Source organism: Ammospiza caudacuta, chromosome 36 (genome assembly GCF_027887145.1).
Source record: "Ammospiza caudacuta isolate bAmmCau1 chromosome 36, bAmmCau1.pri, whole genome shotgun sequence".
Lineage (NCBI taxonomy): Eukaryota > Metazoa > Chordata > Aves > Passeriformes > Passerellidae > Ammospiza > Ammospiza caudacuta.
The window spans coordinates 148,564-172,623 of NC_080628.1; the positions used below are offsets into that span (position 1 = coordinate 148,564).

The 24,060-nt window shown below is 64.8% G+C and overlaps 3 protein-coding genes across 3 annotated transcripts; 1 reads left to right on the forward strand and 2 right to left on the reverse strand.

Annotated features, from left to right (window-relative positions):
• Positions 1–5: 5 nt before the first annotated feature.
• SPAG7 (sperm associated antigen 7) lies at positions 6–5,016 on the reverse strand. Its single transcript, XM_058822909.1, has 10 exons — positions 4,861–5,016; positions 4,382–4,449; positions 4,179–4,267; positions 3,900–3,984; positions 3,482–3,571; positions 2,688–2,844; positions 2,192–2,360; positions 540–603; positions 302–444; positions 6–198 (listed from the first exon to the last, which is right to left on the reverse strand). The coding sequence occupies exons 1-10, from the start codon at positions 4,949–4,951 to the stop codon at positions 6–8; spliced, it is 1,149 nt and encodes a 382-aa protein (XP_058678892.1). The 5' UTR covers positions 4,952–5,016.
• Positions 5,017–5,349: 333 nt separating this feature from the next.
• CAMTA2 (calmodulin binding transcription activator 2) lies at positions 5,350–14,080 on the reverse strand. The gene is made up of 24 exons (XM_058822911.1): positions 14,026–14,080; positions 13,474–13,563; positions 13,273–13,376; positions 12,878–12,945; positions 12,662–12,797; positions 12,159–12,230; positions 11,889–12,066; positions 11,274–11,414; positions 10,382–10,863; positions 10,076–10,249; positions 9,855–9,981; positions 9,628–9,756; positions 9,333–9,439; positions 8,928–9,130; positions 8,742–8,820; positions 8,328–8,562; positions 7,801–7,970; positions 7,421–7,668; positions 6,774–6,978; positions 6,606–6,677; positions 6,475–6,495; positions 5,906–6,048; positions 5,746–5,820; positions 5,350–5,636 (listed from the first exon to the last, which is right to left on the reverse strand). Exons 2-24 carry the CDS (start codon positions 13,502–13,504, stop codon positions 5,573–5,575), a joined length of 3,264 nt encoding a protein of 1,087 aa, XP_058678894.1. The 5' UTR covers positions 13,505–13,563; positions 14,026–14,080; the 3' UTR covers positions 5,350–5,572.
• Positions 14,081–14,929: 849 nt separating this feature from the next.
• KIF1C (kinesin family member 1C) lies at positions 14,930–23,923 on the forward strand. The gene is made up of 23 exons (XM_058822964.1): positions 14,930–15,154; positions 16,085–16,208; positions 16,464–16,540; positions 16,658–16,837; positions 16,923–16,988; positions 17,391–17,569; positions 17,655–17,766; positions 18,051–18,128; positions 18,218–18,283; positions 18,378–18,453; positions 19,256–19,334; positions 19,556–19,677; positions 20,074–20,192; positions 20,309–20,388; positions 20,514–20,589; positions 20,695–20,774; positions 20,858–20,955; positions 21,241–21,324; positions 21,672–21,834; positions 21,937–21,994; positions 22,166–22,453; positions 22,720–22,869; positions 23,205–23,923. The coding sequence occupies exons 2-23, from the start codon at positions 16,103–16,105 to the stop codon at positions 23,688–23,690; spliced, it is 2,823 nt and encodes a 940-aa protein (XP_058678947.1). The 5' UTR covers positions 14,930–15,154; positions 16,085–16,102; the 3' UTR covers positions 23,691–23,923.
• Positions 23,924–24,060: the final 137 nt, after the last annotated feature.

Here is a 24,060-nt window from a genome sequence, read left to right on the forward strand (position 1 = left end):
CCTCACTATCGCGACATCTCCCGCCCATTGCGGTCCCCCGCGATGGCCCGGCCCGCGCCGTTACCGCGATCCCCTTTCCCGCGAGCCCTTGCCCCGCTGCGCCCGCCGCCCCTCTCAATCCAGATCCTTCCTATTCTGCATCCCGCGATTATCACGATACATCGAAATTCGAACCCTCCCTCAGTATCCCGGAGCTCGCTTCCGTAAATAGGATCCCCCCATTATCGCGACCCACACCCTTTATTGTACCCCCTCTTCCCTGTTATTCCGACCCCCTCCCTCGCTATCGCGACATCCCCACGGGTTTCGTGACCCCCCCAGACTGATAACGAATCCCTCGTTATTGCGCCTCCTCCCTGTATATCGCGATTCCCGGTTATTCCGGGATACACACACGCCCTTATCGCGACACCGCGCCCCGCTCTGGGCCTCTCGAGGGGGTCGCTGGGGGGGGAGGGGGGGGGTCGCGACGGCTCGGTGTGAGTCGGGGGGTGCGGGACCCCCGCCCCTCCCCCCGCGGGGCTCAGTTTGAGTCAGACCCAGGCGGGACTTTCCGGGGGGAGGGGCAGCGGTTTCACTTCCTGCCCCGGGGTGGGGGAGGGGCTCGGCGGTTGAGGACGGGGAAAGCGGAGGGGGGGGACCGAGGAGCTCGGGATCATCTCCCCTCCCGCGAGGGGGGCCGAGGGTACCGGGACCCCCAGAACGGGGCTGGGGCGGAGGTCGAGGCCTCGTGGGGTGCCCCTTCCATCCCCACCACAAAAGGACCGGCCCCGACCCCCCCCCCCCGGCGAGAACTTCCCCGGGAAGTGGTCAAAGCCACTGCCCCTCCCCCACTGTGGGGCCCATGGGGCTCAGCTCCCCCCTCCCCCACCCCTGGACTCCTTAGGGGCTGAGCTCACCCCCCAAAAGGACCTTTTGCACCCCCAAAATCGTGTGCCCCCCGCCCCGGCTTGCCCCCTCCCCTCTGGGGCTGCTGTTCCCCCCAGCGCCTTCGGGCGGCGCTGCAGCCCCCCCGGCTGGGGGTCGCGTTATCCTTTGAGGGGGGCTAAAAACAGTCCCAGACCCGGGGGCGACACGTGGGGACCCCCTCAAGTGGCTCCGCCCCGTTTCCCCCTCCTCCGGCGGGGGCTGAATGGGACCCCGGTCCCTCCGGGGGGGGGGCAGCACCGGGTGGGAAGGGCCCAAATCCCCCCGGGCCCCTCTGGGTGTCCCGGGAATTGAGGGGGGTCTGGGGTCGCTGAGGGTCCCCCGTGGGATGGGGGGGAGGGCTTGGGGTCAGCTCAGGGCACTGGACATGGGGGGTTCTCCCCATTTTTGGAGGCAGTCTGTGGGGTCCAGGGTTGGGCTGGGACCCCCAGGACTTTGGCCTTGACCCCGGACCCCCCCAAATCTACCCAGGAGACCCCGGATTCCCACGGGAATCTCAGAGATTTGTTCACAGCCAAGGGGCAGGGAGGGTGCTGGGGTGAGGGGGGGTCCTGGGGGTGTGCAGGGGGCTCAGGGTTGTGGTGACACGCTCAGGAGTGTTGGGGACACGGAGGGCCCCAGGGCAGGAGGTGATGGGGTTTTGGGGTCACATCACGAATTTCTGGTAATTGCAGAAAAGTCAGTGGGGGAAGGGTGGGAAAGGGCAGGAGGTGGAGGGGGGGCACCGGGGTCCCTCTGCCCGTGGAAGGAGAGGAATTTGGAGGGGTGGTCTTGGGGCCCGGATGCCCATGGACCCTTGGCCAAGGTGCATCCATGTGCGGGCTCTTGGGAGGGATTTGGGGCCTGGACACCCCAGGGACGGAACTGGGAGGCAGGAGAGTGACACCGAGCAGGACGAGGAGGTGCTGCAGGGCACTGGGACGGAACCGGGAGGGCCTCTGATAGAACTGGGAGGCACTGCTGGCACTGGGAGGCCAAGCTGGGAGGGCACAAAACCCCCCAGGGCCAAGAAGGAGGGGGAAGGGCATCCTGGCCCCCACACCAAGGGGGTTTCTACACCCCAAAAACCTTTGTAAAGTACCAGGAGCTCCTGACCCATGCTTTTTCTGGGGAGTGGGATGCACACACACACAATCTGGGATGTGGGGGTGCCCCCCTCCCCAAAACCGCCCCGCCAAAGCAGACACGGGCACGATGACAGGAGAACGAGGCTCTTTATCACCCCCTCTGCGAGCCCCATCCCCCTCCCCCCGCTGTTAAATACCCCTGGGAGGGGGTCAACCCCGCCACCCCTCCCCCCATCACACACAGGGCCCCCCCGCACCCCCCCCGGCCCCCCCCCTCATCCTCCGCCTGCCGCAGGCGCTTCTTGGCCCGGATCTCGTTCATGGCCTCCTCGATGGAGCGCGTGTCCCTCTTGTTGGCAACAGGCACTGGGGGCACAGCAGGGACCCTCAGAGACCCCCCGGACACCCCAAATCCCCCAGGGCCTCCATGGGACCCCTCTTGTTGGCCACAGGCACAGCAGGGACCCTCAGAGACCCCCAGACAGCCCTGCACAGCACAGGTATTTGGGGAAAGGACCAGACACCCAGAACCTCCCCAGAGACCCCCTCCAAGCCCCCCAGAGACCCCCAGGACCTCCACGGGACCCCGCTTGTTGGCCATGGGCACTGCGGGCACGGGAGGGACCCTCAGCGACCCCCCCAGGCTGCCCAAGCCCCATGGATACCCCCAGGACCCCCAGACCCCCCTCTCACCACAGCCGTAGGCCTTGTTGGCCTCCATGGTGCGGGCGGCGGCCTTGGCAGCCTCGCAGCCAATCAGGTGCCGGTATTTGTCCTTGTAATCGTTGGGGGGGCCCGGAGGGGCGGGGCCAGACTCAAGCTCCGCCTCCTCCTGCTGTGCCGCCAGCTCCTGCAGGTGAGCAGTCAGCAACAAGCCCCGCCCACGAGGGCCACACCCACTGAGGCCACACCACACCCAGGTAAGCCCTTCCCCCATCATACCTACATGCCCTGCCCACCTGGCCACACCCTGCTGAGCCCTGCCCATATCCCAGTGAAACCCCACCCACACTAAGCCCCGCCTACCCGGGCCACACCCACCAAGCCCATGCCACACCCATAATCCCTCCCTCCATCACCCATACATGCCCCACCCACGTGGCCACGCCCTGCTGAGCCCCACCCATATCCCAGTTAAACCCCACTGTAGTAGATAGGGTCAGGCGCTCGGAAAATCTCGCGATGTCACGGAAAGCAGTAGAATTCCTCTCCCCCTAACGCCTAGTGATAAAAGATCACCCAAGAATGTAGTCCCCCCTAACATTAGTAACTTTCCACTCCTTACTAACCAATTACAGTAAGGTAAGACCCCCTGACGTAGAGAAAATCTTTCCCAGTATAAAACCCGACGAGACGGGACAATAAAAGTCTTAAACCGTCCACCATGCTGGTGTCTGCGTGTATTCTTAGCCCGAGTGACCCTGGGCAGTGGGTCGCCTCGCCTTGCATCAGAAGGCAACACCCCGCCCACTCTAAGCCCCGCCTACCCGGAGGCGGCGCCGCTCCTCGGCCCGGGCCGGGTCCCACTCCTCCCCACGCCGGTACGCCTCCAGCTCCTCGTCCGAGGGTGCGAACTCCTGGGGGGACGGGGACACCAGGGGGGACAGCGGGGTCACCGGGGCTCTGTCACCTCCCCTGGAACCCCGAGGGGACAGCCAGCACCCACGGGGGACACCCAGGGGGGACAGCGGGGTCACCGGGGCTCTGTCACCTCCCCTGGAACCGCGAGGGGACAGCCAGCACCCAGGGGGGACACCCAGGGGGGACACCCAGGGGGGACACCGGGGTCACCGGGGCTCTGTCACCTCCCCTGGAACCCCGAGGGGACAGCCAGCACCCAGGGGGGACAGCAGTGTCACCCCGGGCCCTGTCACCCCCCCAGCACGCCCCCCAGCCGTCCCCCACCTTCTTGAACACCATCACGTAGCGGCTGTCCTCGTCGTCCCCGAAGGAGAACGATGTCAGCCCGGCCACCTCGGCCACGTCATGCCTGAGGGGACAGCAGGGAGCTGCTGGCACTGGGGGGCCCTGGGGGAGTCCCTGCCCTCCCCAGGGGGCTCCCCAGCTGCCCCAGTACACCCTCAGTGTCCCCAGTGCCCTCCCAGTGCCCCCCAACTACTCCCTCAGTGCCCTCCCAGTACCTCCAGTGCCTCCCCAGTTCCTCCCAGTTTCCCCAGTGCTCACAGGATGCTCCTCTCGATCTTGGTCATGGGCTGGAAGCGGCGTCGGGGCTCCCCCGTGGCCTGGATGAACTGGGACACCTCCTGCTCCATCTGGGGACAGACGGACAGGCTGGGGGGGGACAGACGGACAGGGCAGGGGGGCTGCACGGACAGGGCAGGGGAGCCCCCCAAAATGCCCCAGCAATGCACAGCCCCTCCACTCACCCTCTTCCTGAACTCGACTTTCTGGCGCTTCTCCTGCTCCTGCAGCTTCTTCATGCGAGCGGCTTGTTCTGGGGGGAACAGGGGGGGTCACGGAGAGGGGAACCCCAAAAACACATCAGGGGAGCCCCAAAACCTCAGGGACCCCCAATACCTCCTGGGACCCCCAAAAAACTCTCGGGGGGCGGAGGGGGCGGGGCCTGCGCCCTCCGACCGGTGCAGGGGCGTGGCCTGCGGTGGGCGTGGCCTGCAACCAACAGCGCCACGCGGGGGACATGGCGGGGGCGTGGCCATACGGCCCCCGCTGTCAATCAGCACCGCGAGGGCGTGCCAATGGCGCTGGGGGCGGGGCCTCGCCTGAGGGCGGGCGCCGGGGGTGGGGGGGGGTTCTGAGGGCGAAAGGCCGGGACGGGCCGGGACGCGCTGCTCCCCGCCCAGAGCCGCTGCCACGGAGCCTCCGCGCCCTCCCTGGCCCTGCTGACCCCGCGCCCGGCGCCGCGTCTCGCCGTCGGCCGCGGCGGGCGGCCGCTCCATGGAGTTGAGGATGGAGCCCAGCAAGTCCAGCTCCGCCATCTTGCGACGGGGCGATGCGTAACGTCGCCGCCGCGCGCGGGACACGTCCTCGGCGTCCGCCTGCGTCATCACGTCCGGGGACGTAGAAGGGGCGTGGGCGGAGCGAGGAACGGGCGTGGCAGGCCAGAGGACGTGGCCCGGGCTAGGAGGCGCGGTCTGGCCCAGAGGGCGTGGCCTGTATTTAAAGGGCCCGAACCTCCAGCTCCGCGGGGTCTTCCCGCGCCCCCAGCGATGTCCCCCCAGTGTCCCCTCCCCGCCATGTTCCCCCAGCGATGTCCCCTCCCTCCTTCCCTTCCCCGTGTCCCCCCAGTGTCCCCTCTCCCCCATGTCCCCCCAGTGTCCCCTCCCCACCCACAAACACAAACTCACCGCATTTTCCATTCTCGCTTCCTCGTTTTTTAATGGAACTTTGTACAAAGAGCCCCCACGGGGTGGGGGGGGCGGTGGGGGCATGCGGGGGAGGGGCGGGGGGCGATGGGGAGGGGGCGCGGGGCGGCTCTGCCCCCTCCTGCCCCTCCCCACGGGGACAGCCGGACACACGGACACGCCTGGGGAGGGCGGACAGCGAGGGGAGCTCCCCCCCGGGGGGGCACTGAGGGTCCCCCAATCCCGTGGGGGGGGTCACGAGGCCAGGCCCCGCGTCTGTAAACTCTCCACGTCCTTGTTCTGCTTCAGCTCCTCCATCCTGGGCCAGGGACACGCAAATTTGGGGTGGGATCAGGCTTTTTTGGGACTCTGCACCTACAGCCCTGGGAACACCTTCCCGAGTCCCCTCCCTCCCCCTGTGCCCGTACCGGTGGCGGCAGCGCCGCAGGAACCTCATGATCTTCCGCGCTGCCTGGTCCTGCTTGAGGGTGAGGAAGGTGCTCCTGGGGGGGACAGAGGGGGCAGGTGAGACCCCCGTGCCCCCCACCCCGTGCCCCCCACGCCCCCCGGGAGCCCCCCGGGCCGCACCGGTGCTGGCGGAGGCTGCGGAAGCGCTGCTGGATCAGCACGGCCGCCCGCCGGCGGCGCTGGAAGCGCTTCTGCTCCGCGTAGCTGCGGAACTTGCTCTGGATCAGGATGGCGGCCTGCGTCATCCGCTGGAACAGCGCGAACTGGGGGGGACACGGGGACACAACAGTGTCACAGCACCCTCAAACAGAGACCCCAGTGTCACCCCAGTGTCACAGCACCCTCAGAGACCCCAGTGTCACCCCAGTGTCACAGCACCCTCAAACAGAGAGCCCAGTGTCACCCCAGTGTCCCAGCACCCTCAGTTACCCCAATGTCACCCCAGTAACCCAGTACCCCTGCGTCATCCACTGGAACAGCGCGAACTGCAAGGGACACCGGTGTCACCAGGGTCACCACAGTGTCACAGCACCCTCACTGTCACCCCAGTGTCACAGCACCCCTGCGTCAAAAACACCTGGGTGACCCCAAAACACAAAACAGCCCCAAACACCTGGGTGACCCCAAACACCTGGGTGACCCCAAAACAGCCCCAAACATCTGAGTGACCGCAACACGGCCCCCGTTACCTTCAGAGCGATCCAGGTCAGCTTGTGGGGCAGAGATAGAGGGTTAGGGGGGTTCTGCGTGGTCCCTGGGAGTTTGGGGTCCCCGGGGCTCTGGGGGGTGCCTAGGAGGGGTCCCGGGGGTTTTGGGGTACCTGTTTGTACTTGCGGTAGCAGCGCTGGATGACGGCGGCCGCCAGCTCCTGCTGCTCCTTCAGCCTCCGGCCCTGGGGGGACCCGGGGGGGTTTGGGGGGTCAGCGGGGCTGGGGAGCCCCCGGGGGGGCCCCAGGGGTGTTTTGGGGTGCAGGGAGGGGGCACCCACCCGGTACTTGCGGAAGGCCCCCTGGACGAGCCGTGCGGCCTCGTAGAGCTCGTGCTGCTCCTGGTCACTGAGGGTCAGCAGGGCCACGGCCCCCCCCTCGCCCCGTGCCCCCCCGGAGGCGTTCAGGAACTCGGCCCAGCCTGCCGCCGAGGGTGGGGGCGGCCGCTCGGGGACCCCCGGGGACCCCCGCGAGGCCACCTCTGCCCTGGGGTGGACACACACACATGGCAGGGTCAGGGGGATGGGGAGGGACACACCCAGGGTGGGACACACACGGGAGGGGATCTGAGTGTCACCAAATGTCCCCAGGGACCCCCACGAGGAGGCCACCTCTGCCCTGGGGGGGCCGGGCATGCACAGGAGGGTCAGGGGGACGGGCGGTAGGGAGGGGACACACCCAGGAGTGTCACAGGCTGTCACCCAGGGACCAGGGGGTGCCCCCAGGGGGACTCTGGGGTGTGGAGGATGTGGGAGACTCCCCCCCCCCCCATGGAGACACTGGAGTTGCACAGGACCCTCCCAAGGGGATCCCCGAGACCCCCTCGGGGTGCTGCTGACTGGGGGTGACCACCCCAGGGAGCTGAGGGTGCCCCCCTGGCCCCCCCCAGCCCGGGGTACCCTCCTGGACCCCCCCCAGCCCAGGGTACCTGTGCCCAGGTGCGGGGGGCCGGTCCACGCTCTCCAGGTACGTGGCCAGCCAGGCCATGGCAGCGCCCAGCCCCGCTGTCCCCGCTGTCCCCGCTGTGCCTGCCGTCCCCGCTGTGCCCGCTGTGCCCAGGGTCCCCCCCGGTGCTCCCAGTGCTCCCAGTGCCCCCGGGGGCCCCCCCGGCGCCTCCTGCTTGATGCGCTCGGGGGTGGCCTCGATGATCTGGCGGGCCAGGGTCACCACCTCGGCCTGGGGACAAAGGACAAGGGGTGTCCCCACCCCGGCCTGGGGACACAGGGGGACATCGGGGGTCTGTCCCAGGGGTGTCCCCACCTCGGCCTGGGGACACCAGGGTTCTGGCCCCCGTCCCCCCTCCTTTACCTGCAGGGCTTCAGAGGGCGGGGTCAGGGCGTCCTCAGGGGGGCTGGGGGGCACTGCCACCCCCCAGGCGTCATCGTCAGGGGGCCCGGGGGGGCCGGGGGGCAGCGGGACGGAGCCGGGACCCTCTGAGAGTCCCGAGGGGGACGAGAGGCTGCTGGCTGTGCTCAGCCCTGGGGACACGGGGACATGGCAGGGACAGGGGGGGTTAGTGATGGGGGGACACACCTCGAGGGGACATGGAGGACATGGCAGGAGCACAGGGGACACCATGGGGACATCCCAGGGACACAAAGATGCTGGGGGAGGACAGGGGACAGCAGGGGACATGGGGAGGACACAGGGGGGAAAGGCTGGAGGGGACCCTGGAGGCACACAGAAGGGGATGGGGGAGGATATGGTGACAGTGACAGAGAAGGGACAGTGACAGTGAAGGGACAGTGACCACACCAGGGGGTGGTGGCCAGGGACAGGACACAGTGACACCAGGACAGAGTTCCAGAGGACAGGGAGGACACAAGGGGGCATACCTGTGTCGGGGCTGGCGGACAGTGGGGAGGGGACGCGCAGGCCGGGCAGGTGGCAGCGAGGGGACACGGGTGACACCTGCAGCTCCTCCAGGCGGGTGACAAGGGCCAGGTGGCCGCGGGCACGGGCCAGGGCCAGGGGCAGCCGGCCCAGGGTGTCGGGGACGGCCAGCGCCCGCCGGTCCCAGCGGCACAGCCGCTCCGCCGCCTCCCGGTGCCCCAGGGCGCACGCCCACATCTGGGGACAACGAGGGCACAGCGCTGTCCCCAGGGTGTCACTTGTGCCCAGGTGCCACCCCCGGTATCCCCCAGCCCTGCCTGCGACACCACGCTGTGCCCCATGACCTTGGGATGCACTGCCAGCCCTGCCACAGTGTCACCACCACAGTGTCCCCAATGTCCCCAGTGTCCCCTCACCAGGGGGGTGCAGGAGAAATGGTCCACGTTGAGGGGGTCGATCTCCTGCTCCAGCTCCAGGCTCTCAACTGCCAGCGCCCTGCAGGGACAGGAGGGGACACAGGCTGCGGAGGGTCACCTCTGCTTGGGGACACTGCCCCAGGTGTCCCCAAGTGTCCCAAGGTGCCCCCAGGTGTCCCTGCTCACCGCCAGCGCCGCAGAGCCTCCACCAGGCTGGCGTAGCCCTGGGCAGCCGCCAGGTGCAGCAGAGTCATCCCACGGAACGTCACCCCGTGCGCCAGCAGCGACGTCCCCGCTGTCCCCGGCGCTGTCCCCGCTGACCAGCCCGGCCGCGCCATCATGGCCTCGCAGATGGCCACCACCCGCGCCTCGAAGGAGGAGCCTGGCCCCTGGGGACATCAGGGAATGTCAGGGGACATGGGGGGTACAGTGGGGACATCTGGGGATGTCAGGGGACATGGGGGGCACAGTGGGGACATCAGGGGACATGGGGGGCACAGTGGGGACATCTGGGGATGTCAGGGGACATGGGGGGCACAGTGGGGACATCTGGGGACATCAGGGGACACAGAGGACCAGGGATGGCCTCACCTGCTCGGGGGGGGTCTCGGCGGGAGCCCCCCGTGGGGGGGGCAGGGCCCCCAGACGCGTCTCCAGCTGCTCCAGGCGCTCCAGGATGGACAGACGGAACTGGGCCTCTGCAGAGCGGGGGCACTGGGTGAGGGGGGCGCCCTGACAGACAGAGCCCCCCCAGACGCCCTGACCCCAAAGAGCGTCGCTCCACGGAGAGAGGGGCGGGTCTGGGGTCGCAACAACAGGACCCCAAAATGAACCCAGGTGTTTGGGTCTGTCCCGTTCTGGGGGGGTCCCGGGGGCCCCCACTCACCGTCCAGTGCCAGCCAGTCCAGCTGTGCCCCGGGGGCCGCCCCCCGTGCCCGGTACTCGAACGGGGCCGCGGCCGAGAGCAGCCGGGGGGGACAGGCCACGCGCAGGGCGGCCACGCCGGCCTCGTGGGCTGCGGATGGACACACGGACACGGAGAGAACAGGTCAGAGCACCGGCAGACCCCCGTGGGGAGGGGGCGCAGCGGGAAATGGGGCGGGGGGCACTCACGGGGGCAGTAGCAGCGCAGCACGCCCGGCTGGACCAGCGCGGCAGGCACCGAGGTGCGGTCGAACAGACACGAGTAGGAGGCACCGGGGTCCCCCCAGGGCCCCGTGATCAGCACCTTGACCCCGCCCTGACGGGGGGGCACACCGGGGGGGTCACCGGGGACCCCCGGGGTGGGCAGGAGGGGGGTCTGGGAGAGAGCACCCCCTCCCCAAATCGCTCACCTCGGGGTACGACCACTCCGGGGAGAAATCGGTGATGGCCACGGCGGGGGGGGGGTCGCTGGGGGGGCCCGAGGGGGAGGAGGGGAGCTGGTGGTGGGGGGGGGCGTGGGGGGGGTCGCGCAGGGTCGGGGGGACCCCGCCCGTGTCGCCCCCGCCCCCCAGCAGCAGCTCGGGGAAGGGCAGGGGGAAGGCGGGCTGGGGAGGGGGCGCGGTGGCAGGGAGGGGGTCCTGGGCTGCAGCCCCCCGCTTTCCTTCCTCCTCTCCCTCCTCCTCCTCCTCCTCCTCCTGCTGCAGGTTTGGGGGGGCCGGGGGGGGCGCGCCGGGGGGGGGGTCGGCCTCGCAGCCGTAGGTCTGCCCGCGGCGGGGGCTGTTGAGGAAGCAGTCGGGATCGAAGGCGGCGGCGGGGGGCTGCAGCGGGGGCGGCGCCGTGGGGCACGACCCCTCGGGGGTCCCCACCAGGTGCTGGCTCGGGGTCAGCCCCAGGGGCTGCTCGGGACCCCCCGGCGCCGCTGCGCCCCCACCCCCTAAACTGGCGACCACCAGCAGGGGCAGAGCCCCCCCAGCACCCGCCGAGGAGGAGGAGGAGGAGGAGGAGGAGGATGAGGAGGGGGGAAATGGGGAGGGTCGCGGGGGTCCCTCGGGGGGCGCCGGGGAGGGCTGGGTGGTGTCCGGGGAGGAGGGGGCGGGTTTGGGGTGGGGGTCCCCAGCGGGGGCGGCGACCCCCGCCCGTTCCAATTTTGGGGAGATGATTCGGTGCTTGGTGCTGCTGCATTTATGGCCGGGGATGCCTGGGGGGGCAAAACGGGGGGGGTTAGCGGGGGGCAGATTTGGGGGTCACATGGGGATTTTGGGGTGGCGGCAGATTTTGGGGTCACAGCGGGATTTTGGGGTCACAAGGGGGCTATTCTGGGGTCCCAGGGGCTCTTTGGGGGTCCCGGGGGGGGTTCCCTGGCGTGTTGGGGGATTCTCAAGGGATTTTGGGGGTCCCAGTGGATTCCCCGGGGTTTTGGGGGGTTCCCCAGGGGTTTTAGGGGTCGCGGGGAGTTCCCCGGGGGTTCCCCTGGGGTCCCGGGGGTTCCCTTGTGGTTTTGGGGGCTTCCCCGGGATTTGGGGGGTTTCCCTGTGATTTTGGGTGGGTTTCCCTGTGGTTTTGGGGGGTTCCCCGGGATTTGGGGGGTCCCGGGGGGGTCAGTCTCACCCAGCCCCCCGGCGCAGAGGCAGGCGTGGGTGCGGGGGGGCGGCCGGGCCTGGTGCCTCTCCAGGACGTGCTGCACCAGCTGCTCCAGGGACAGCCCGGGCGCGGCCCCGCCATTGCCGCAGCCCCACTTCACCCCATGGACTGCGGGACGGGGGAAAACCCCTCAGAAACACAGCTGGGGGGGCATGCCCTCCCTGACCCCCCAAAACAGCCCCGCAGTCCCTGCCCAGCCCCCAAAAACAGCCCCACAGAGCCCCCCACCCTCTGATTTCCCCCCCATTGCCACAGCCCCACTTCACCCCATGGACTGCAGGACTGAGGGGGGAACCCCTCAGACACAGAGCTGGGGGGGCACGCCCTCCCTGACCCCCCAAACAGCCCCACAGAGCCCCCACCCCACTCCATCCTGTGGGAAAGCACAAAATTCCTCTAGAACTGGGTTTGGGGTGTCCTCCCCCTCCCCAGCCCCACTTTACCCTGCAAAGTTTCATAAAAAAACCAACAAATCTGCCAAAAAAATGAGAATTTTGGTGACTCTCCCTCCCTCCCACTGCCCCAGCCCCTCTGAGGTCAAACCCCCCGGTGCAGAAGCCCCCCAGGGCGCCCCCCACTCACACATGGGGCGCAGCTGAGCCACCAGCTCCTCCTGGGACCACTTGAGCCACTCACGGGGGTCGCAGAGCGGGGGGGCCCCCGAGCAGAGCGGGGGGCTGCAGAGCCGGGGGGCGCAGCCCCGGCCGCACTCCTCCATGGCCGGCACGTTCAGGTAGTGCACCAGCACGATGTCGGGGTTCTGGGGGGGCACAGCGGGTTGCGGGGGTCCTGGGAGGGTCCTGGGAGGGTCCCAGGGGGTCCTGAGGGGGTCCTGGCCCCCTCCCCAGTTACCTGCAGCAGCCAGTAGCAGCGGCGGTGGAAGGTGGGCACGATGGAGGAGTGCACGTAGCAGCCGTAGAGGCACTGGGGGGGGACACAGCAGGGATTGGGGGGGCTCTGGCAGATTTTGGGGGGTCCCTGCAGCCTGTGGGGATCTCACATGCAAGCCAGACTCTCAAGCTGCCTGGGCTGCAGGAGATAGATGCCCCCAAACCACCCCCTGCTGGTCCTGGCACCCCCAAACCCCATTTTGGGCATCTCCCAACATCCCCAAACCCCCAACTGGGAATCTCGGACCACCTAAACCACCCACTGGGTGTCCCCAGCACCCCAAAACTGTCGCTTGAGGGCACCCAGCACCCTCTGTCCCCCCTTTGTGTGTCCTGACGCCCACTCAGCTGCATCCCCAGCTGCCCATACCCGAACCATGAGCACCTTTAGGGCAATGGGTGCTCTTTGTGGGACACCACGTGGTTTTTTGGGGAGGGGGGAAGCTGTGTTTGGGGTCTCCCTACCTCCACTCCCTGCACCTTCAGCTTCATGTGGTCCTCGCGGGTGGTTTTGCCATCCTTGCGTTTCTTCCAGCAGTAGCCGTCCTTGCGGTACTTGACTTTCTTCCGGTTGTACAGGATCACCGACCCGTTCTGCGGCCTGGACACGGGGTCAGGGGGTCCCCGGGAGCCCCCCGGGAGCCCCCAGGCCACCCCCAGCCCCTCAGGGCATCCCCAGACCTGGTTTTGGGGGAGCACGAGAGCCACTCGTCGTGTTTCTCAAAGGTGATGAGGTACGAGGCAATCTCCTGGGGAGGGGAACAGGTGACAAGTGACAAGTTTGTGTCCCCTGTCCCTCAGCCCTTGCACCAGTCTGCTGTGCCACCCCTGCTGTCCCGTGGTCCTGGTGCCCCCTGTCCTGCCCCTGTCCCCCATTTTGCCCCCATCCCCAGCCAAGCCCCCTCCTGTGTCCCTTTGATGCCCCTTCTGTGTCCCCACAGCTCCAGTCCCTCCCATCCCCATTCCTGCGTCCCCACATCCCCTCCCATGTCTCCAAGTCCCTCCTGCCCACCCCACATCCCTCCCATCCCCATTCCCGTGCCCCCCAGTTCCCCCCAGTGACCCCCAGTGCCCACCTCGTTGGTGTTCCAGCGCAGCTGCTCCTTGGGCAGCACGGGACATTTGGGCAGACACTCCACCAGCTTCCGGGGGAGGAAAACCTTCAGGTGTCCCCTCTCTGCTGGGGGGGAGGGCTCGGTGTCATCTGTGTCCCCTCCCTGTCCCCAGCAACCCCCCAGTGTCCCCTGTGTCCCCCCACCGTGTCCCCCTGCCCTCACCTGAGACCTCGGGGGGGTCCTTGCTGCTCATCTCGGGGGGCGTGTGGGGCCCTCAGGGCTCCCCGAGGGGGGCACAGCAAGCGCTGCAACCTGCAGGGACGCCCAAAATAAATGGGTGACAGGGCAGGGGACAGTGGAGGGACCCCCAAAATGGCTGATGGGGTGGGGGACTGCGGGGTGACATCGGGGGGACAGGGGATCAGGGACCCCCAAAAATAGCTGATGGGGACAATGGGGCGACAGGGGACTGTAACGCCACATCCCCTGCCCATCGCACCCCACATATCTCCCCCATCGCCCCACACATCTCTGCCCCACTGCCCCCCACATCTCCGCCCCATTGCCCCCCACATCCCCCCCCTCATGGCACCCCTCATCTCTGCCCCATTCCCCCCACATCTCCTCCCCACAGCCCCCCCAAGCCCCGCCCACCGCCCCCCCATCTCCGCCCCACAGCGGCCCCCCCCCCACCGGAACCCCCCCCAACCCCCATCCCCGCCCCACACGGTCCCGGCCCCGCCCCCGGCCCCGCCCCGGCCCCCCCGGCCCCACCTGGCGCCTCAGGGCCGCCGCCGCCGCCGCCGCCCCCGCCCCCGCCGCCCGCCGCCATCTTCCCGCCCGCCGCGGGCCAGCGCCGCCGGCGCCTGACGTCAGCGCGCAGGGGGGCGTGGTCGGCGCGCCACAGGGAGAGGGCGTGGCTAGCGCATAAAGGGGCGTGGTTGGGTTGGGGGCATTCGGGGTCGTGTGGGCGGGGAGATGTGGCGCGATGAACTTTGTTAATTAAATTGTGCAATTCCCTTGCTGTCACTCCCTTTTTTATGATTGTATGGGCGAATCACACGCGTTCTGTCCTGCCAACACAATAAACCTTACGGTTATACCACCAGTTGTACTCTCAGACTACACAACTCTGAAATAAGGCTTCCAACTGCATGAAAAATACCATTAGTACTGAAAATAAACTTTCTTGAGGCGATTTTGGAGCCATTTTGAGGATTTAGGGGCTGTCTTTTTGGGGCCATTTTAAGGATTTGGAGCCTTTCTGGGCAAAAAAAAATGTAGGGAAACCTACAGTTTTTACAAAGAAAAGAGAAAGAAAAAAACGAAAAGAAAACGGAGGAAATCATTTCACAAGAAGACAAAAGTGTGAGTTAAAAAATGCGGAAAACACAACCCTGAGGGAAAAAGGAGAGAGAAACATGAGGAGGAAATCCTGAGGTAAAAACGCGGGAAAAGCTGCTCCAGATGTGGGCCCCATCTGTACAGCGTTGCCCTTTTAAGAAAGGGCGGGGCATCGGCCCCCGCCCCTCGCGCCACGCCCCAGGCCCCGGCCCAGCCCCGCCCCGCCGGGCCCGGGCGCGGCCGCAGCCCCGGAGCCGCCGCGGAGCCCCGGGAACGACCGGGAGACCTCCGGAACATTCCCGGAACCCCCGAGAAACCCCCCGGAACCCCCCAAGAACCCCCAAGGAACCCCCGGAACACCCCCGGGAACCCCCCGGGAACCGCCAGGACTCCCCGGGACCCCCTCGGAACTCCCCGGGAACGGCCGGGAACCGCTGGGAACCGCCGGGAACCACCGGGAAAACTTCGGAACCCCCCGGGAGCTCCCCGGGACACCCCCGGGCCGCCCTCGGACCCCCCGGACACCCCCGGGCCGAGGGGATGCGGCACCGCGGGGCCGGTGAGCGGGAACGGCGAGAGGTTGGGGGGTGTCGGGGGTCGGGGAGCAAATTCGGGGGGGTTCACAGGGGAGTAGGGGCGGGTTTGGGGGTCCTGGGGGTGTGGGAAGGGGGTTTGGGGCGTCCCGGGGTCTCAGTGACGCTCGGGGGTGTCATGTGCTGTTTATGCTGACCTGGAGTCACCTGGGATTTGACGGGGGGAACCCAGGGAGGGATCGCACCCCCCTGCCCCAAATCCCTCCCTGTGCCCCCATCCCTGACCTCTGACCCTGCCGGGGCTCCCCCTGAATTTTGGGGTGCGCTGAGGAGGGTTGGGACCGGGGACTGGGGGCTCTTTGCTCACCCCCTCCCCCGGTTTTATTTTCTTTTTTTTTTTTTAATTTTTATTATTCTTATTTGATTTTATATATTTATATATAATTTGTATTTATATATAAGCATAAGTGTATATGTATATTTATATACTTATATTTTTCATATTTATAGTTGTACTTATATATTTACATGTTTTATTTTTATTTTATTTTTCATATTATATTTTTAATTTTATTATTTTTATTTTGTTTTATATTTATACATATGTATATATATTTATATGTGTATATAATTTATATTCTTATATTTATATATTTCCCTATATTTGTATTTATTTTTATATATTCATATTTATTGTATTTGTATTTTTATTAAGTTTTATTTTTATTTTTTTATTATTATTTATTGGTTTTTATTTTTCGTGAACCGCCCCCGGGTTTATTTTTGGGGCTCTCCTTGGGCGGCACCGGGGGAGGGACACGGAGCCCCCCTGCCCTGCCCTGCCCTGCCCTGCCCTGCCCTTCCCGGGGGTCGCACACACACCTGGCACACACACCTGGCCGAGGGGTGGCGGTGACGGGAGGGGAGGGGGCGGTGACGCCGCTCTGTCGCGACAGGCTGAGGCTGTCGCGGGCATGGCGGGCGCCTCGGTGAAGGTGGCGGTGCGGGTCCGGCCCTTCAGCGCCAGGGAGAGCAGCCGCCAGGCCAAGTGTGTCATCCAGATGCGGGGGAACACCACCTGTGAGTGGGGGGCGTCCCTGGGGGGGGTCCGGACAGGGGAGGGACCCCCAGGGGTGAGGGGTGGGGGGAATCACGATATGGGACCCCCCGCTTGTCCCCGTCCTTGTCCCGTGCTGGCCCCGGGCCCGGAGTGCAGCTGCCCTGGGCTAAAAATAGCAACGGGGAGGGTTTGGGGGGGGGTGAGGGTGCTGGGGGGGGGGTGAGGCTGATGTGGGGGGGTCACCCCAACCCCGGTGTCACCCCCCCACCCCACAGGCATCACCAACCCCAAGCTCCCCAAGGACGGCACCAAACACTTCACCTTCGACTACTCCTACTGGTCCCACACCTCGGTGAGTGCTCGGGGCCTCTGGGGGGCTCGGACCCCAAAAAAGAGGGGTTGGGACCCCCAGAAAGAGGGGCTTGGACCCCAAAAAAGAGGGGCTGGTCCCTGAGTGCCCCCCCCGCAGGAGGAGGACCCCAACTTCGCCTCGCAGCGCCGCGTGTACCAGGACATCGGCGAGGAGATGCTGGCCCACGCCTTCGAGGGCTACAACGTCTGCATCCTCGCCTACGGCCAGACGGGCGCCGGCAAGTCCTACACCATGATGGGGCGGCAGGAGCCGGGGCAGCGCGGCATCATCCCGCAGGTCCGGGGGCTGGGGGGGCTCCCGGGGGCTCGGGAAGGGCTGGAGCCCCCCCGGATCCCGGCTCAAGGTTCCTCCTCTCCCGCAGCTCTGCGAGGATCTGTTCGCCCGCATGGCTCGGGAGGGGTCGCCGGAGCTGTCCTTCTCTGTGGAGGTGAGTTTGGGGAGGGTCTCATGGGCTCTGGGGGGGGTCAGGGGGGTTTGGGGGGTCAGAGCGTGACCCCTGGATTGCAGACACCCCCGCTTGGGCAATTTGGGTGCTCAGACGCCAAAGTTCAGACACTGAGTCCTACAGAGTCACCAGATGTCCCCCACAACAGTTTGGGGGTTCATCTGCCACCCACCCCAACATTTTGGGGGCTCAGCCACCCCAACATTTTGGGGGCTCAGCTGAGCACTTTGGGAGTTTCCCCTGTCACCATTTTGGGGATTCCCCCCTGAAATCACCCCTGAAATCCCCCCAAAATCCCCATCGATTTGCCCCCCAGTTTGGATCATTCACCCCCGACCCCCCCCCTGAGTTTTGGGGTCCCTCCTGAGCCTGTCTCCCCCCCAGGTGAGCTACCTGGAGATCTACTGCGAGCGCGTGCGGGACCTGCTGAACCCCAAGAGCCGCGGGGGGCTGCGGGTGCGGGAGCACCCCCTGCTCGGGCCCTACGTGCAGGACCTGTCCCGCCTGGCCGTGGCCTCCTTCGCCGACATCGCTGACCTCATGGACAGCGGCAACAAGGCCAGGTGTGGGCAGGGCGGGGTGTGGGGGCGGCCTGGACCCCCCAGAACCGCCCCCAGGCACCGAGGGTCCCGTCCCGGTCCCCTGCAGGACGGTGGCGGCCACCAACATGAACGAGACCAGCAGCCGCTCGCACGCCGTGTTCAGCATCGTGTTCAGCCAGCGCCGCCAGGACCCGCTCAGCGAGCTGGCCACTGAGAAGGTCGGGGGGGCCTGGAGTGACCTCCAAATCCATCCCACACCAGTTCTGGGTCACCCTGAAATCCCGCTGAAATCGCCCTGAAATCACCCTGAAATTATCCCCTGAAAGTCCCTTGAAATCCCTCCTGAAATCCCCCAAAAATCACCCTGAAATCCCCCCGAAATCTCCTGAATCCCCCCAAAATTCGCCGTTATCTTCATCCAGCACTCCGCAATTCTCTCCGCTCCCTCAAATCACCCCCAGAATTCCGCAAACACCCCCAAATTTCCCCCAAATCCCCTCAGGTCAGCCGCATCTCCCTGGTGGACCTGGCGGGCAGCGAACGCGCCGACGCCTCGGGGGCCAAGGGCATCCGCCTCAAGGTGGGCTGGGACCCCCAAAAAAGAGGGGGCCACTCCCCCCTACCCCCCAGAGCCCTCCTGAGCCTTCCTCCCCTCCTCCTCCTCCCCAGGAAGGCGCCAACATCAACAAGTCCCTGACCACGCTGGGCAAGGTCATCTCTGCCCTGGCCGAGGCGGTGAGTCTGGGGTCCCCCATCCCCGGAGGGGTCCCCTTTGTTTTTGGGGACCCCTCACGACCTTCCTCACCACCCTCCTCATCCTCCCGGGCAGACCAGCAAGAAGAAGAAGCCGGAGTTCATCCCGTACCGGGACTCGGTGCTGACGTGGCTGCTGAAGGAGAACTTGGGTGGGTTTGATTTACTGAAAATGCGGATATTTATCTAGTACCAAAATATGGATATTGATGTAGTACCAATATCCAGCTGTGAGGGACAAAAACTCTTTGACAGCTTAAAGTTAGAAAATGTGTGTTTGTTTGTATTTATTGTGGCATAGCTGCCAAATGTACACCACAATTTGCAGGTGATTACAGAGTCCTTTTATCTAAACAACTACTGAATACCCAAAATATTTTGGGGGGCTCAGGATATTTTTATATATATATATATATATATATATATATATATGTAGAAATATATGTGGTTTTTTAAAATATATATTTACTTATGTATACTACTTCCATATATAATTTTACTATACATTAAATAACTTCTATATATTATATGTAAATATATATTATATTGTTTTATATATGTTTAAATATATATTATTTTTTTAAATAATAAATTTATTACATACAATATAGTTTTTATGTATTATTATATATATTTATGTGTTTAGTTCTCTCGTATTTATATGTATTTATATATTAATCTACATTTTTATTTTATATATTTTGTTATATATAAAATAATTCTTATGTCTATTATAGTATAAATATATATTATTTTATATACATTATTTAAATATATCTATTATTTTAAATAATTTATTATATAACAATTTTTATATATTGTTTTTATATATTATACGTATATATTTATATATTTAGTTCTCTCCTGTTTATATAGATTTATGTAGATATAAATTTATATGTACTTATGTATAAATATATAAATGTTTATATAAATATAAATGCATATAAACAGGAGGGAACTCACGCACAGCCATGATCGCAGCGCTGAGCCCGGCCGACTGCAGCTATGAGGAGACGCTGAGCACGCTGCGGTGAGGAGGGGGCTCAGGGGGGTTTGGGGGGGGTCCCGGCACTGATCCCACCCCCCTTTTTCCCCCTTTTCCCCGTTTTTCCCCGTTTTGTGCCCCCAGGTACGCGGACCGCACGAAGCAGATCCGGTGCCACGGGGGGGGAGGTTTTGAGGGGTCCTGGTTCTGATCCCATCCCCCATTTTCCCCTTTTTTCCCCGTTTTTCCCCGTTTTGTGCCCCCAGGTACGCGGACCGCACGAAGCAGATCCGGTGCCACGCAGTGATCAACGAGGACCCGAACGCGCGGCTGATCCGCGAGCTGCGCCGGGAGGTGACGCGGCTCCGGGAGCTGCTCAGCGCGCAGGGTGAGGGGTTTGGGTGAAACTTGGGGGTTTTTAGGGCTCCTGAGAGGCTGCGGGAGCTGCTCAGTGCCCAGGGTGAGGGGCTGGGGGGTTTGGGGGGATTTGGGGGCTTTGAGGGGATTTAGGGGGGATTTGGGGAGTTTGAGCTGCTCAGCGCCCAGGGTGAGGGGGTTTGGGGGGATCTGGGGCGTTTGGGGGCTCTGAGGGGGGATTTGGTGGGATTTGGGGTTTGAGGACGGGGTTGAAGGGGTTTGTGGGGTCTGGGGGTCAGATTTAGGGGATTTTGTAGGGGGGGCAGATTTGGGGTGTCAGTTGCAGAGAGAATTTGGGGGGAGATGAGATTTGGGGGTGCAGCAGGTGCCCCCCCCCCTCACGCAGAGCCCCCCCATCTCCCCCCAGGCCTCACCGACCCCTCCCTCACCTCCAGCGCCCCCCCCAGCACGGCGCCCCCCACCCTCAATGGGGACCCGGGGCTGGAGCCCCCCCTGGGCCCCACCGAGGCCATGGAGCGGCTGCAGGTAAAAAACCCCCAAAAAAACCCCAAAAACCCCCTAAACCCCTCCCCTGCTCCCTGGGGAGCCTGAGGGGGTCCCCAATCCACAGGGACCCCTCCCAAGATTGTTTTTCAACCCAGGAAACGGAAAAAATCATCGCCGAGCTGAACGAGACGTGGGAGGAGAAGCTGAGACGGACGGAGGCGCTGAGGCTGGAGCGGTGAGGGGGGGCCCTGGACCCCCAAAATGTTCCTGAACCCCCCCAAAATATTCCTGAGCCCCCACAAAATATTCCTGAGCCCCCCAAATTTCCTTTTCCCCCCCGAATTCCTGTGCCCCCCCCAGGGAAGCGCTGTTGGCCGAGATGGGGGTGGCTCTGCGCGAGGACGGCGGCACTGTCGGGGTGTTTTCCCCCAAAAAGGCAAATTTTTAACTTTTTTAAACTGGGAGGGGGGGAGGGTTGCCTCACCCTGAGGGTTCCCCCCAACCCCTGACCCCCCTTTTTATCCCCAAACCCCCCAAACAGACCCCGCACCTGGTGAACCTCAACGAGGACCCCCTGATGTCCGAGTGCCTCCTGTACCACATCAAGGACGGCGTCACCAGGTGGGTGGGGGGCTGTGGGACCCCCAAACCCCCTCAGGACCCCCCTTGGGACCCCCCCAATTTGTGTTTTCCCCCCCGGGCAGGGTGGGACGGGTGGACGTGGACATCAAGCTCTCGGGACCGTCCATCCAGGACCAGCACTGCCTCTTCCGCAGCTGCCCCGACCCCTCCTCGGGGGAAGGTACGGGGTGTTGGGGGGTCCCTGATGGATTTTGGGGGATCCCTGCCGAATTCTGGGGGTGCCCTGCCAGATTTTGGGGTACCCTCCCTTGCCCAGCCCCCTCCTGGCACAGATTAACTCCTTTTTTACCCCATTTCTCCCCAAAATGCTGCAATTGGAGCAGGTCAGCGCCGCCCCCCCAGGTACCGCGAGGCTCCTGGGGGGATTTTGGGGTGGTTTGGTTGGGATTTGGGGTTCCCTCAGCATGGAGGTGACCCCCCCTCGCCTTGTTGTCCCCCCCTGAAGCTGTGGTGACGCTGGAGCCGTGTGAGGGGGCTGAGACCTACGTCAACGGGAAGCAGGTGACGGAGCCGGTGGTGCTCAAGTCGGGTAGGGACCCCCAAAGCCCCCCAAATCCCTGTGTGTGTCCCCAAAATCCCCCTGTGCCCAAGATCCACGTGGCTCTCACTTGAAACCCCCCAAAAATCCCAATTTTTCCCCCCCAATTCTCTTTGACCACTGATAAATCTTGTGTCGCCCCCAGATTTTCTCTGGAGTTTGTTATGACGCCCTCAAAGCCCTGTTTTCCACCTAAATCCACCCAAAACTCCCTGGGACCCTGCCCAGATCTGCCCCAAACCCCCTCTGTGACCCCCCTAACCCCCTCCCAACCCTCATTTTGGGGCAGAACCTGCCCAAATCTCCTCTGAAATCCCCTCTAACCACCTCCATCCCAGGGAACAGGCTGATTTTGGGGCAGAACCACGTGTTCCGCTTCACGCACCCCGAGCAGGCGCGGCGGCAGCGTGAGCAGGGGGCGTCCCCAGGGCCCCCCCTGGACTGGAACCTGGCCCAGAGGGAGCTGCTGGAGCAGCAGGGCATCGACATGCGCCTGCATAGGTGGGCACGGGTCCCCAGACCCCCGCACAGGTGGGCACGGGGCCTGGGGACCCCCGGGATCAGCCCTGGAGGGGCTCACCCTGCGTGTCCCCACCTGCCCAGGCTGCAGGAGCTGCAGAACCAACCCCAGGGGGACAAGGAGGGGTCGGAGCAGACACAGGTGAGGGGGGCACGGGGGGCGTTTGGGAATCCTGGTGGTTCCTGGGTGTCTCCTGGGTCCCCTCAGTGTCTCGTGACTGTCATGAACGTGTCTCGGGGTCTCCTGGGTGTCCCCCCGGGCTCCCCCGCCTCCTTGGAGCCTCTCCCCCATCTCTGTCCCATCTCCCCGCAGCCCCCCGAGGCCCCCGTGTGCCCCGGGCCCCCTCCGTGCCCCGGGCCGGGCTGCCGGCCGCTCCCGGTGCCCTCAGTGCCCTCCATGGTGCCCTCGGGGCCGCGCCGGGCCGGGCGCCGGGAGCCGCTGCGCGTCTACCAGATCCCGCAGCGCCGCCGGGGACCGGGGACATCATCATCATCATCGTCATCATCATCATCGCCAGCCCTGAGGATCAGCACCGAGCCCAGCCTGGAGCCGGCACTGCGGCTGCGCGAGGAGGAGGAGAAGGATGAAGGCGGTGAGCAGGTGAGTGTGGCGGGAGGAGGAGGAGGATGAAGGCGGTGAGCAGGTGAGTGTGGTGGGAGGAGGAGGAGGATGAAGGCAGTGAGCAGGTGAGTGTGGCGGGAGGAGGAGGAGGATGAAGGCGGTGAGCAGGTGAGTGTGGCGGGAGGAAGAGGAGCTGCAGCTGCACCTGGACAGGCTGGGGGGATCCGGAGTGAGCTCAGGCAGACGAGGGAAGGGTTTTTGATAAAAGAAAGGATTTTTGATAAAATGCACACCTGGTGTGCCAGGTGAGTGAGGTGGAGGGGCTGCGGCTGCACCTGGACAGGCTGGCCGGGATCCTGAGCGAGGTGCGGCGCCAGAATAGCGCCAAGGACGAGCAGATCCGAGCCCTGCGCGACCGCGTGGGGCAGATGGAACGCGTCATCCCCATCCCCCTGGTGAGCACTGACAGACTGACGGACACTGAGGGACACGGGGAGGGACAGACTGAGGGACACGCGTGGGGCAGATGGAGTGCATCGTCCCCATCCCCCTGGTGAGCACGGACAGACAGACATGGGGAGGGACCCTGAGGGACACGGGGAACCCCACAGAGACCCAGAGGGACCCAAGGAGACCCTGAGAGACGCATGGAGCCCCCTGACACCCCGAGTACCCCATCCCCTGACACCCCACAGTTCCCCCTCTCCCAGCCCCACAGCCCCCCAGACCCCTCTAACCCCCCTGTGCCCCCCCCAGACCCCTCTAATCCCCCCTCTCAATCCCCTCTTAGGACGACGCTGACGATGCCGATCCACCCCCCCAGGACGCTCCCCGGGACCCCTCCCCGTGCCGCCCCCGGCCCCGCGCGGACCCGCCCTCGCCCCCGGGGGCGGCGGCGGCACGGCTGTGCCGTTTGATGGAGCAGGACCCGGCGTTCCGGCGGGGGCGGCTGCGCTGGCTGCGCCAGGAGCAGGCGCGGCTGATGGCGGGCGGGGGTCCGCAGCCCCTCCTGCAGCCCCCCCGGCGCCCCCCGCGCTTCCAGCAGGACCCCAAGCTGCGCTTCCCCTTCAAGAGCAACCCCCAGCACCGCCTGGCCTGGGCAGGGGGCGAGGGGGACGCCCCCCAAGCTGACAACAGCCCCCTCCCCTCACTGCAGCCCCCTCCTCACTCGGGGCGGCCCCGCAGGGGGTCTCTGGATGGGGGGTCCCCGCCCCCGCCACGGGTCCGCCGCCAGCGCTCAGCTCCCGACCTGAAGGCGCGGGGTCAAATCCCTTAGGGGGTTTTGGGGGCGCGCCCCCTCCCCAAATGGACAATCACAGCCCTCTCCCCACATTTGGGGGGTGTCCCCGCCCTGGGGAGCCCCCAGCTGCTGTCACACTGCCCCACCCCCCCGTGTGTGTGTGTGTCTGGGGAGGGGTCCTCGGTCAGGAGGGCCCCCCCTATTAGAGGGGAGTCCTTAATTAATGGCGATCCCGCTAATTAAACAGAAGCGCCTCAATTATGGGCCCCCCGCCAAGTCTGGTGCCTCCTCTCTGCTGGCCACGTCCACTCCAGCTTGGCATGTCTAGGCCACGCCCTGAGCACGCCTCTTGGGGCGGAGCCAAGCGGCGTCTCCGCCCACTCGCCTAGGGTCCCGCCTCTTTCTG